Genomic DNA, 12,316 nt, shown 5'->3' on the forward strand with positions numbered 1-12,316 from the left:
CTGAAGAATATAGCTAGTGAGCTATAGGCAGACTGAAAGGCGTCCGTACAAACTTATAGAACGTAAAACGACGATAAAACCGGAGACACGGAACAAAAAAGACGACACGACACGTTCTCAGACACAGCAACCCATTTAATGACAGCCTACACTCCCAATAACCTCCTGATGGGTGGAAAGGGGGAAACAGAGGGAACACTAACGCAATTGCCTCGTGACTTAATCTCTTTGTACTCAGCTAAGAGTCGCCCAAACGGGTCACGCACCTTTTTCAATACAATGGTCTCTCGGAAAAGCGGGAAACAATTGTGACAATCTCTCAAGTGTTCGACCAATTCAGAATTTCCTCAAAAGGCTGTCTGCATTTCTTTTATGCTCTAAGAGTCTAATGTCTAAGCATCTACCAGACTGTCCTACGTAGCAAAAACCACATGCAAAAGGTATATAATACACAACGCCTACGGCGCACTCAACGAAGCGGGTCTTGTGAGAAATACGGTAAACTGACTTATCAGAATGAAAGGGCGTTAAAGAGCTTATGGGGTAGTTTTATCGTCGCTTTACAATGTACCAGCTCGCCTGCACCCTTGCACTTCTACCGTTTACAGAACGTCACTGTTTCAAAATAAATCGTAAAAAATATGCTGTCAAAAACATATCGCCTATAATATGCGGTTACAAATGTCCGCTAAAAATAATCGATCAAAACTCTCCGTTGAAAAATAAGCGTTCACAAGAGAGGGAAGCTATTAACGTTCACATGAAAGGTTAGGCAGAAAGGACGGCTCACTATTCCTTAATAAGTGCTCCGTTAGTGCCTGGTTTTGTGGTAGTTAAAAGTACGGTGATGGTGGGTCAGGGGTCTTCGAAGTAACACATCCTTCAGTGTGGAGTCCAGTTGGTTTACTTCGAAAAACAAGTATGGCCTCCCGTAGATTGCACAGCGTTATGAACCATTATTTCGAAAAGGAAGGGAGTTGCCTCAGGACAGAAGCCGCCGATATTTCGAACAGAGACTGTTCTTCTTCTGGGCACCGTCCTCATCATTGGCATGGTATTTAAAGGGTTAGGTGTGACGTGTTTAAAGGTTCATGCGAATTGTGGGTCAACAGCCCGGAGGGAAGAAAGGTCCGTACGGGTTTTTACGGCAGGAGTGAATGGCTGCTTTGTTAGAGTGTGGAGGGGATTATGTGAACGTAGTGATCTAGGCTACAGACCGGTTGCAGAAAAATGGAAGGTTCACGAACACGTGGACGAAACGGGACAACAGGCAAGAATTCGCAAGCATAGCGAAAGATAAGGAGGTTAGTGGTTACGTGGGGAAAATTCCAGAACGAGCAAAATTTTTTTTTTTTTTTAATATATATTTGTAATACAAAGTTGTGGCATGCAATAAAGAGAGCAGAAAGCAGTGGCCATGCAGAACATAACAGATGATAATGGAGGTAGATGGGAAAAGCATATTTTATTTGTGAAGTGTTTCTAGGGTGCCTTGTGATTTGTTGATACCGGACGGGTGAAGAGCGTTGAACTTGTATATGAGATAAGACTCCCTATCACGTCTGTCACGTGTGGATCTAAACCCGGTTTCTAGAATATATAGTTTAATGTTGTCAAAATTGTGACCAGGAACGTTAAAGTGTTCGGCGACTGCTTTGGGGAGTTTGTTGGACGTGTCGGTTCTGTGTCCGGTAAGGCGGTTGTTCATTTGTTGGCCGGTTTCACCAATGTATTGCATAGAGCAGTCGCCGCATTCAATGCAGTATATAACATTGGAGCTTGTGCATGTGAATGCGTGGTTAACGGGGTGGGTGTAATTGCTCGCAGTGCTTTTGATGGAGTTAGCGTGTTGAACGTGCTTGCATGTTTTGCAGCGTGGGAGGTTGCAGGGTCGTGTTCCCGTGTACGGGGCGCTCGTTTTGCTGATTTTGGCATTGACCAAGGAGTCTGCCAGGTTTCTTGCGCGTCGGTATGTCACCTGTATGGGATTTGTGAATATGTTGTTAAGTCGGTCACTGCTTTGGAGGAGGGGCTCGTGCTTCTGTAGAATGGCTTTGATGTTTGGAAGTGCGTTGGAATATCTTGTGATGAAGCTTATTTGGCACGCGTCGGGATTTTTTCGGTTTTCCAGAACCTCGTTTCGATCGAGTGTGAGTGCCTTGCGACGGAATTCGGTTAGGAGGGAGTCTGGATAGTCCCTTTGGGCAAGTGTACTGCAGAGTTCGTCAAGCTTCTCAGCGTAATCTGTGTCGTTTGAACAAATTCTGCGTAGTCTTACACTCTGCCCATTAGGAATTCCAAAAGCGTCGAATTCGTCGAATTCGAAAAGCGTCAGTTCTGGACCAGTAAAAACATGAAGCAATCTGTTTTCCCAGACACTGTTCTTCAGATGGTTCTCGAATTTGACTTTGAGTTTGCCAACATTGAAAGCTTTGTTGAGTCTCGCCTTTTTTTCCTTTTCTATCTGTGTCGCATCTGTCGACGGGATTCCATTTTGAATGTATTTCTTCATGTGCGGAATGACACTATCCTCGAAAAACCTACGTATTTCTGGTATCTCCTGATCCAGAGCCATACATCCGTGGTCGCTGCCATATTGAGTTAGTATACGTGGGACACGAACGCTCGCTTCTTGTTATTCATTTTTGATTCCCCACCCATTATCCTGAAATAAAGTAGTTGTGGTGTGATAAAAGCTTGTTGGATCAAGACATCCACATAGTTTTCTCTTTGTTTTATGTCATCCAGAATGGCTCTGTATCCCTGTTCCTTTTCTGTATCTTCGCAAAAATACGGTTTGCCATCATTTTTATACACCAAATAAAGTGCCCACTGACATGATTCGTGAATAAACGTTCCCCGGACTTCGACTTCCGTTGCTCTAGCCCCGATAAAAAGTGTTTGCTCTCCGCAGGTAGCAAGTCCGAGGACGCGGCTGCCGCTGCACCCCGTGGTCCCCTGAACGTTTTCACTGTTGTAGTCGAATCCTATATCCAGGTGCGGTGCTGTCGCAACAACTTTCAATATTTTCCCGTTGAATTGGTCGGTTGAAAGTTCCCTGAAAATCTTCTCCAACCGCTTCTCCAAGTCATTAAGTCTAACGTGGCTCCTTGATTTGCTTCTCAAGTAATAGATGTAGGAGTCTTTGCATTATGTGGTGTAGTATCGTTGCCGTCGAATTTCAGCTTGATGGACGGGTGAGAGATGTTGATAATATGATGATTCGTTGGTGTTTTTGAGGACACATCCACGCGAGACTAAAAGGCCATGTATACGGATGGCTCTCTTTTTAACAGCTCTGTAACGAGCTGATTTTTCTTTAACAGGGTCCAACCACAGTTTCAAAGCAGGCACGGCATCCAGACACTTTAGAACACGAGCCTCGTCTTCCGCCACAATGGCTTCGTGCATTTCCTTCCTGACGCCTTCCCACTCTCGCGACGTTTCCACATCGAGATCAAATTCAGGTGTCGAAGCCATATCCTTGGAGATGAAGAGATAAATTCCTGTAATTTTAACGAGAAATTTAGGAGAGTAAGCATCACTAATTTAAAAACAAGAAACACGTCAAGTGCGGTAATATGTCTGGAGCGCGAGTCTTGTTTGTCCGTGTTTGCGCCGCGAAGCAACTGTTGCTGCAGAGACTCTTGTCTTTTACTCTGGGATCACCTTGCGTAATAAAAGCAGCAATGCTATGTCGTCCCTGCTGTGTTTTAGGTTGTTGTCTAGTATCTTCGGTGTTTTTTAGTGTTTATCGATACTTTGGCGTGTTTCCTTATTTGACTCTGCAGACCACGACGGTAATTTCGTGGGAACAGGTTTGTTTCAGCCGACACATAACAGGAGACAGTGGGGTGGAAGTGTGCGGCTCCCTTATAGCCATGAACCGTATCATGTATAGACCACGTGGGAGCGTGAGAGAGGGCTGGGTAAGGCATTCTGGAGTCAGAGCTAAAAAAAATAAAAGAATGTACGTACCGCACCACAGAACAAGGAAACACGACAAGATCGCGCATACGCAGTCAAGGAGGTGGACGAACTCCATTGTGTAAGAGCCTGGGCCTTGGCACACAGATTGTGTGCTCGTGTGTTGGTGTCGTCCCTCTGGGTGTTTTTACATACTCAGGCCTTTACATAATGTGGAAAGAAACACGACAACGTCCAGGGCAGCTCATGTAGCAGAGTTCGAGCAAGGTATCTGGAACCAGAGAAACAGAAAAATGTGTTACAAAACACCATATAGACTGCACTTAAGTCCGGCGACGTAAGTGATTTTCTTTCCAAAGCAGGGAAATGACTGAGGATTGGTTGGTGCCGTGCTTCATGAATTAAAAAAATGAGAATTTACTGCTCTTGTAAAAGCATGTTCGTGTTCAGAAGCTCATCTGTGAAAGCGGAACCAATGTGCTCGATATCGGTCGACAATCCACATGGCCTCTGTTTTTTTTTTTTTCGTACGAAAAGAGCTTCGACACTAAATGAAGGGATTTTAAAGCCCTTTAAGGTCGTCATGCCGCCGGAGCCTCCGCTGCTGCGGCGTCATCTTACTTCCTACCCAGCTCATAACAATACAGGTCTCATACCACACAACATTCATACCAAGAAAACTAAAAGTATGATAATACCAATACTTATAATTTCGAGACAACATATACCAGGACCTCGTGCAGTCCTAGCATGATTTATCGCTTGACGTGAATTGGTATGGTACAGGTTATGCTAGTCTTGATTGATAAAGGTACCAGTTGTCTTGCATGAGTTATCCGGCAGGATCTGCTACGCCCCAAAGCTCTGTGATGCAGCTGCACGGTTGTGGCATTCTTTTTCTTAATGCCGCGATTTCATTGGTTCTTAGCCAGTGGTGTTTGCTCACCCAGAGATGGAATTCCGGCATACCATCAACGTATGGAGTTTGCATTTCCCATGTATTCCACCGAATAAGGGTCAAGCTGCGCCACTCTATCGCGTGGGGCATTTCGGATACCGCAGTCTGTAGTACACGATGAACAACATAATACTACGTAGATGTGTAGAAATCCAGCGAACCGGTAGAATGTAGGAGGGGAGTTGCCTCAGGACAGAAGCCGCCGATATTTCGAAATATCGGCGGCTTCTGTCCTGAGGCAACTCCCTTCCAACATAATACTACAGTTTCGGCATGTGGTTGGAGTATTGGAAGACGTTCACAAGGGGTGCGCCTGTCCAGGTGGCCACTCTGCGGTCAGTCTGGAGGGGCTCGACCCATTGTTACGCAGGGCTTTCGAGCAGCTAGCCTGGTATTCTGTTGTATTATTTTTTTACGGGATTTCCACGTTAACATACGTGAATTTTGTCAAATCGCGTCTCTAGTGCAGACGTACTCCGTTGCTTCCGTCAAAGACGCAGTACTGTCATAACTTCTATGGCAGACGGACCCGCTCCAAGCACGAAGGTGTCTGTTTTTGTTAGTAGCTTGGCTGAAGACTAGTCTTTTTCAAACCAATCGAGTGCGTGAGTGAAAATACATTCGAAGCCACTCTGCACTGCGTGTAGCGTGAACAAATCTGCGCCATCAGCCGCATCCCCGGAAAAGTTCAAAATAAATCGGCTATCCTGCACAACTTTTGTACAGCGGCCTTACAACGATGCGGGGAGGAAAACGTTTAAAGGGCACAAAGCTGCAGAGCGAGCGCGGCTCCTTCGGCTGCCCTCGTAACATCCTCCTCGCGCTCTCTGCACTGTCGCCGTACGCTCCCCTCTGCTTTCCTCCTCACCCCTCCCACACGTTCATCCTTTGTCTCGCTCCTCGTTCGCTCTGTCGGTTAAGGGTGGCTTAAAGCGGTGTCATACTGGGCCGGCAACCGACCTGTCCTGACAAGACCTGTCGGCTGACATCCAAAGTCATCGTCTCCGCGAACCAGTTACGCTGCACAAACAAAGACGGCCGACACAGACGTCCGTATGTCGGCTGTCGCCGAGTATCGCTATCGACGGACTCTCCTGACAAACAAGCCTGGCACACTGAGTGACAACGACAACCGACAAGCTGCGTTGTTCCTTCTCTCAATATGGCGCCCTGAATAAGCCGTTTGGGAAAAGTATTACAAATTATCATTGTTTGTAGTTGATAGTCATTATAACGAACATCGGGGCAACACAGATACAAGTGTATGTTATTTATTGACGCGATGTCTCCCCTGCTTCAGTTGGCCCCGGGCGGCCTTGCAATGCGCTTTCCGCGGCAGCCCTCGGTGATTGCGTCAGTTGGAGTGGGATTGTGCGCTGTCATGTGTGTTGTGTGCCTTCATGGACCCCTATTCTGTTTTGGGATTCGCCAACGGTGCTCCGAGTAGAGACTTCATAATTCTTCTATGTACGCTTCGATACCCCACCCGAAGGGGGACCCCTAAGCTGAACTTCTGCACAATCGGACTCCGCAACTGTAAGTTCAGGTTCTTCCGTCTTAGTGTTCTCCTTCAACTGTTGAGTCAGCTTACTTCATATTCCCAAATAACTAGTAGACTGTTTGTAACAAATTATGCTACCGAAAGAAGCGTGTTACTGGCTTACTCAATGATCGGGTGACCTGCATGTCCCCTGCGTAATCTATGCAAGTGTCATGCACGCAAGCTTTTAAAATACCTCAGTGTCAGATTTACAGTTGGGGGGGGGGGGGGCACCGGGGCACTCTGCTGTGCGGGCCCACTCTTGTATTCCATGTCTATCCAATGTGTTATTCGGGGTCGATATGCGTTGACGGGGGAGATATATCTACAAATTTCCGTTTCAGGGATGCGTTTCAGGCATGCAAAACACATTTCCCTTGTACAAGACCTTTTCTGGTGGGGGATCCGGGGCAAGTGCCTCGTCTGCCCCTCCCCCCGTAATCCAGCACAGTTTACAGTATGTGCTGTTGTTAAGTAAATGCAAATGCTTCTACCGCTTAATACCGTTCGTCAATCGTCCAAGCCACAATATTTCCCTGGAAAAGGAGAAAAAAAAAAGCTTTTCGGAGTTATGTCTGTTCTCGGCGATATATTTTGAGCAATGATCAAACCGCTGACGACACTTCGTCAGACTCTCTGTCTGCCGATTTTGTCATCCAAACCTGTCATACAGAAGCGACATTTTGCCGACTTGCGTCGGTCGCTGTCACTCGGCGCACTGTGACAGTCGTGATTTGCCATACAAAGCACGGTGACAAAGTCTGTCTATGACCCCGATAAGATTAGGTTGAGGAAGAATGGCGTAGCGATAGGCGGCTGTCAGCGCGGAACGTTGGCGGCGACGGGCCAAGATTACACTACCAGACTTTTAAGCTTTTAAGACGCCGGTGCTTCTCAACGCAGGAATGGGCACCAAAGAGCTGCGCTCTAAAATGACACATATTTTCTTACTTGCTGCACTACAAGAGCATAGCAACATGTCCGCTAGACTTGTACTTTACGTTATCGTAAAGTCTACATCAGTTTGTGATATCATCGTATTCTTCCTGACCCACTTGAAAATGAAGAGAAGCGAATTCGACCCAGAAACTTAGATGTGGGGAAAACATCAAGGTAAATGTACAAAGACTAAATGCCTACGGGAAAACCTAATAGTACAGGTACAAGTTTCCCGGCCTGATATTTGGTAGAGCGTGTTTTGTCGTCACGTGCCTAACGTATTGGTGTGTACGAGTTCTACACTGGTGCACTAGAGTGCCACAGTGTTTTTATGAAAATTCGAAGTTATCCATGTGTTCCATGTTATGAAACATGCTATGTTTCAGGGGCACGGAAGAGGAAAACTTCTATATCAGGAGGCTAGTTTTATCCGGGAAGAAGGGGATAGTTGCGTTAGCATCTATTGATTACACAAAGAAAATCGAGGAATTTATCAGCACTGGAAAAAACAGAGAGGGGGCGCAGGTTAAAGAACATGTTTTGGCGCAACGCGCTCTCGTTGGTTGTTCTCTTGGGGGTGAAAGGGGTGTTTGCTTCGACTTGCTCGAAAAATTAAAAAAGAAATAAACATTTGGTTGCAGTTCGGTGCAGGTCCTTGACGTTTTTATTCTCGATCCTTGCCCTACCCAGCACTGTGTTTTTTTTTAATTCTTTTTAATTGAAACATGTACCAACCAGTCCAAACACTCGCTCTTTTCAATGTTATGTTCCTTATTTTACGATCGAGGTATCATATATCATAATCTGTGACCGAGTCAAAAACGGAACATAAACAAGGTCCCATGACTTGAAGATGGCGTTTCGTGTGACGTGGGGCCAGGACACGACAGCGGTATCGATACAAGCGAGCTCTTGAGGATGGTTAAAAAAATGCGAACTTAGTGGAGCAATATGTGGCCAGACGTGTGGAGGTCTCGCAAAATTATGCGGTGCACTTCTCAAAACTTAGAAATCAACTTTATGATACTTCACACGTAGAAGCAACATTTTGAGAGAACACAGTGCGAATAAATGGATTTCAATGACATAAGTATAGTAGGATTCTCAAGACTGCAGGCTGAGGAAACATGAGCGATGGGCGAGAAAGAAACACAAACACGACATGGCTGCGTCGCCCATCGATCGCGGAGGCTTCCTCAAGTTGAGGTTACTCCAACAGCTAGTCTGCATCTGCGTCATAATATGTATAGGTCGTGACGACACGTGGCTTATTCCGTTGTTTGGCGTAGCACTCCCGGAGTCCAGAGGGGGATTCGGGAGGAATGAAATCGATACTTTCCAGATGCGGACGTATAAGGAAGGAATAATGAACGATTGATTGATTGAACGAATGGTAAAGGCAAAAATGTATATGCTAGTCGCAAACCAGTTGTGACTAGCTACTTCACGACGCGTTATTGCGGACTCGCTATCAGTAAAATAAATTTTACTTTGAAACTTTACTTTCTGCGAGTTTATTGACACGTCGTATATACAGACATTCTACCTTGAAAAGTTTACTTTCAAAGTTGGATTTATGAGAGATCCATTTTTCAACTCAGTCTATTCCTACATTGTTTACTTGAGCGTAGTCCCATTGTTCCGATTATGGGCTCAGTATCAAGCTGGACGACTGTATCCCTTTAGGAAGGAACCTGCGACGTCAGCTGACATTTTTATTTTCTCTTTATTTTGGTAGGGAGGCGGAAGACTTCCATTTTGAACAGATCAGAAGAGGAAACAACATTCTGAATGACAGAAGGCTGTGACAGAACTTACCTTAATCGATGTTATAGCAGTGTACAAGCGCCGCAGTTCCCTTGGGTGCCCTTGATTGGTTGATAAGTGTTGTCGAATGGTTCGACGAATACCTGCTACGGTAAAGTACAAAATAAATAAATAAATGTTAAGGGAATGCGAGCCTGACCAAGGTCACAGGGACCAACTGTGCTATGTGGCTCAGTGCAGCATCGCACTACGGAGCCTATAGTAGTATTAGAGTCCTACAAACCTCTGTTGGATGTCACATGATATTTGCCCACGTACCCTGCAGGTCACATGTCACACTTGGGCCCTGCACTGATGGTTCACTGCTTCCGACGATCACTTTCGGCACGATCGTCATAGGCTTTTCAAGGTCAGACCAATGGCCCTCCTGCAACGTGCCATGTGACTTACAAGGTACCCTCATGATCTGACATCGTTAGAGATGAGACGTGACGTCACAGGTGTGTCGGAAAGGGTCTTGTCTCAAATTCCGTATAAGGCCATCTCCATGCTTTGTAATTACACACTTCACTTGACGTTCCAAGGTGTTTGTGGTAGAAAGCGTGTAAAAAACAATGATTGGTGGACAGTCGGAGTTCACTTTAAGAGTGGAATAAAACCAAAACCAGCTCCCATGGCATAGTGGTCAGGAGGATCGCTCTGCCACGCCCAGACTTGCACGTTCCACGGGTTCTAATCCTGTCACCGGCTGTGCTGTCTGAGGTTTTCCTTGGGTTTTCCGAAGACTCAGACCAATGTCCCCCACAGTTCCCTCTGAAGTCGGCCCAGGACGCCACATTAACCTTCCTGTCACCAACTCCTTCCTGCTGTCCTCTCTCCATTTGTTCACGCCTGTACTCCGCTCATAGCCACAGTTGCTTCGCGGCGATCACACAAATTAAAATGAAAAAAAAAATATTTAAAAAGACAATAAAAATTGCGCTAAGTATTCCGGCAACAACAGACGTTCATAAGGTCATGCCCACGAACTGTAAAATAACTCATAATCTGTCCGTAATCCTTTACATGCCCCCCTTCCCATGTCTGTAATATTCTTGAGCTTTAATTCCTCCTAACACAGCCGCTCCTAGCCATCTTGTTGGAAGACACATCCGTCACGTGGACATTACGTTTATATTCACGAACGACCGTTACAATTGTAATATCTTATACTCGACAAAACTGCACAAATATAAAAATGTGTATCATAATATGCATTAATTAAGCTAGAAGGGAAAATGTCTTATGAACTATGTGAGCAACACTTACACTCAGTCACTGCACGGTCACTAAGAAAGAGATAACGTTCGAGGGGGTACTTCACGTGATGCCTTCATGGGTTCTTATCGTCTTATCAGTTGTTTTTCCACCTGCAGGCCACCCATGGTGACCTTTCCTAGCGAGGACATCATTAAACTTACACTTTATATGACGAACTATGAGAAAAAGCCGACAGCTATTGTTGACAAAGACACCACTAGACACGAGAAGGGATGGCGCAGTGACATTGTTCCCCACTGCGGATGCTACGAACCGCATGAGACTATAAGAGGACAATGATGGGCGAACTACAGAGGTATTTATTGATAGTAACATTTACTGTGAACATTCGAATTAACCGTAACACGCCCGCCGAAAAAGGGAAAAAAAGGCCGACGGCACAAGTAGGTGGGAATTCTGAGCGAGCATCGGTGAGAGTGACGCTTTATATTAATCCAAGGAGAAGCAAGGGCACGCTTCGGTGATCCTTGGGAAATTTAAGTAGCAACCTTTCGGATGCAGCGTACGCTATTTACTGTGACGATACAGATTAATAGATAACGAGTCGCAGAGGAGTTACAGGATCAGCGAAGATAAACGCAAGAAAATGCCGCTTCTAAAAATACGCAATACAATCGATAAAAACAATTCTCAAACACAGTGAGAACAGTAAAAAAGTAGTGAAACACTACAACGCAGCGTAAATAATAGTGAAAATATACGCATTGTGGATCTCACCTGACTCTGGACTTCCAGTGATGTTCACTTGAAGAGATGGAGATTCATCGCATCACATGGCGGGGTCTGGAGCGACGCTTATGGGAAACCTGCTTATGTGGTAGGCTGATAAGGCGTTATCTTTCACCGCGTCTTTGTTTGTCGTGCGAGTAAGTATCACCTCCTGGTGCGGGAATGTGGCTTTAGAGTAAGACTGAAGGTATAGGGTTACACCACTAGGTGCAAGCAGCACTTAAATGGTAAATCGTTGTTTAAGTTGTAAAATAGCACAGTATAGTAGCATAGCATGGTTTGGTATATGATGTCTTTTAAGTAAATGTAGAATAGAATGTGGTGATCTCACATTCATAGTATATGCTTTGATTGAGAGAGCAGAGATGACGTCATGGGGTATGGTTGCTTTGGAGCGAGTATCTTCGTAAATGAAGGTGGTATAATGCGGGGAAAATATAATAGAGGAGAGGATATTGTTGGCACTTTCCCCCACAGTCGGTGCGAAATTCAACACGATCCCATTTTAAAACCTTTTTTGTCTTTCTGCGTTGAAGACATTACGTAATATACTTGTTACAGTCCCTGTTGTCTTCCCAGACCTTATGCGACTCTGTTCTACCGTCCCTGGACTATAAGGCAAACACCTTTGCAGCTCCTCTGGCGTTATAGGGAAGAATGGAGTGAGTCTTTCAGCTCGATTTGGCTCGATAAAATCTCGAGACGGAGTTTGCATAAGGCACAAGTCCTAAATAGACGCTAATGCGAAGGAGATTATAAATTTTAAAGTTAACGCTACCCACACGAAGGTTATTCGTTTATAGAATGCTCGAATGGAGAACGTTCGAAATGGTGACGCCAGATTTGCCTGGTCTCGGTATGATTTACGACGGAAATGTTCCTGAAATGATGATGTCGTGATGGTATTCGACATAAATATGTTTTTAGCAGAGCAAGCGTTTGGGTTGGTTGGTTCATATTGCATTAAAAACAATTAAAAACACCCAGTGCTGAGAGGGGTGAGAGGGGAGTCACGGGTTTGTTCGAAAAAAGAAAAATAAACTTCACTTGGTTGCAGTTCACTGCCGGTCTTGGTCCTCTTTTTTATCCTCTGTCCTCGTCCTACCCAGCACTGGGGGTTTTTAATTGTTTTTAAT

General features: G+C 45.3%; 1 protein-coding gene across 6 annotated transcripts; it reads right to left on the reverse strand.

Moving 5' to 3' along the window:
- Nucleotides 1–120: 120 nt before the first annotated feature.
- On the reverse strand, nt 121–11,276 carry LOC135371542 (uncharacterized). Of its 6 annotated transcripts, none has more exons than XM_064605533.1 (5): nt 11,169–11,276; nt 9,450–9,558; nt 9,183–9,274; nt 3,979–4,198; nt 121–3,506 (listed from the first exon to the last, which is right to left on the reverse strand). In XM_064605533.1, the coding sequence occupies exon 5, from the start codon at nt 2,573–2,575 to the stop codon at nt 1,466–1,468; it is 1,110 nt and encodes a 369-aa protein (XP_064461603.1). In that variant the 5' UTR covers nt 2,576–3,506; nt 3,979–4,198; nt 9,183–9,274; nt 9,450–9,558; nt 11,169–11,276; the 3' UTR covers nt 121–1,465. The 6 variants fall into 6 exon arrangements, with proteins under 6 accessions (XP_064461603.1, XP_064461602.1, XP_064461601.1 ...); XM_064605532.1 differs by having other exon boundaries at nt 9,183–9,277; XM_064605531.1 differs by having other exon boundaries at nt 9,415–9,558.
- Nucleotides 11,277–12,316: the final 1,040 nt, after the last annotated feature.

Source organism: Ornithodoros turicata, unplaced genomic scaffold, assembly GCF_037126465.1.
Source record: "Ornithodoros turicata isolate Travis unplaced genomic scaffold, ASM3712646v1 Chromosome110, whole genome shotgun sequence".
Taxonomy (NCBI): Eukaryota; Metazoa; Arthropoda; class Arachnida; order Ixodida; family Argasidae; genus Ornithodoros; species Ornithodoros turicata.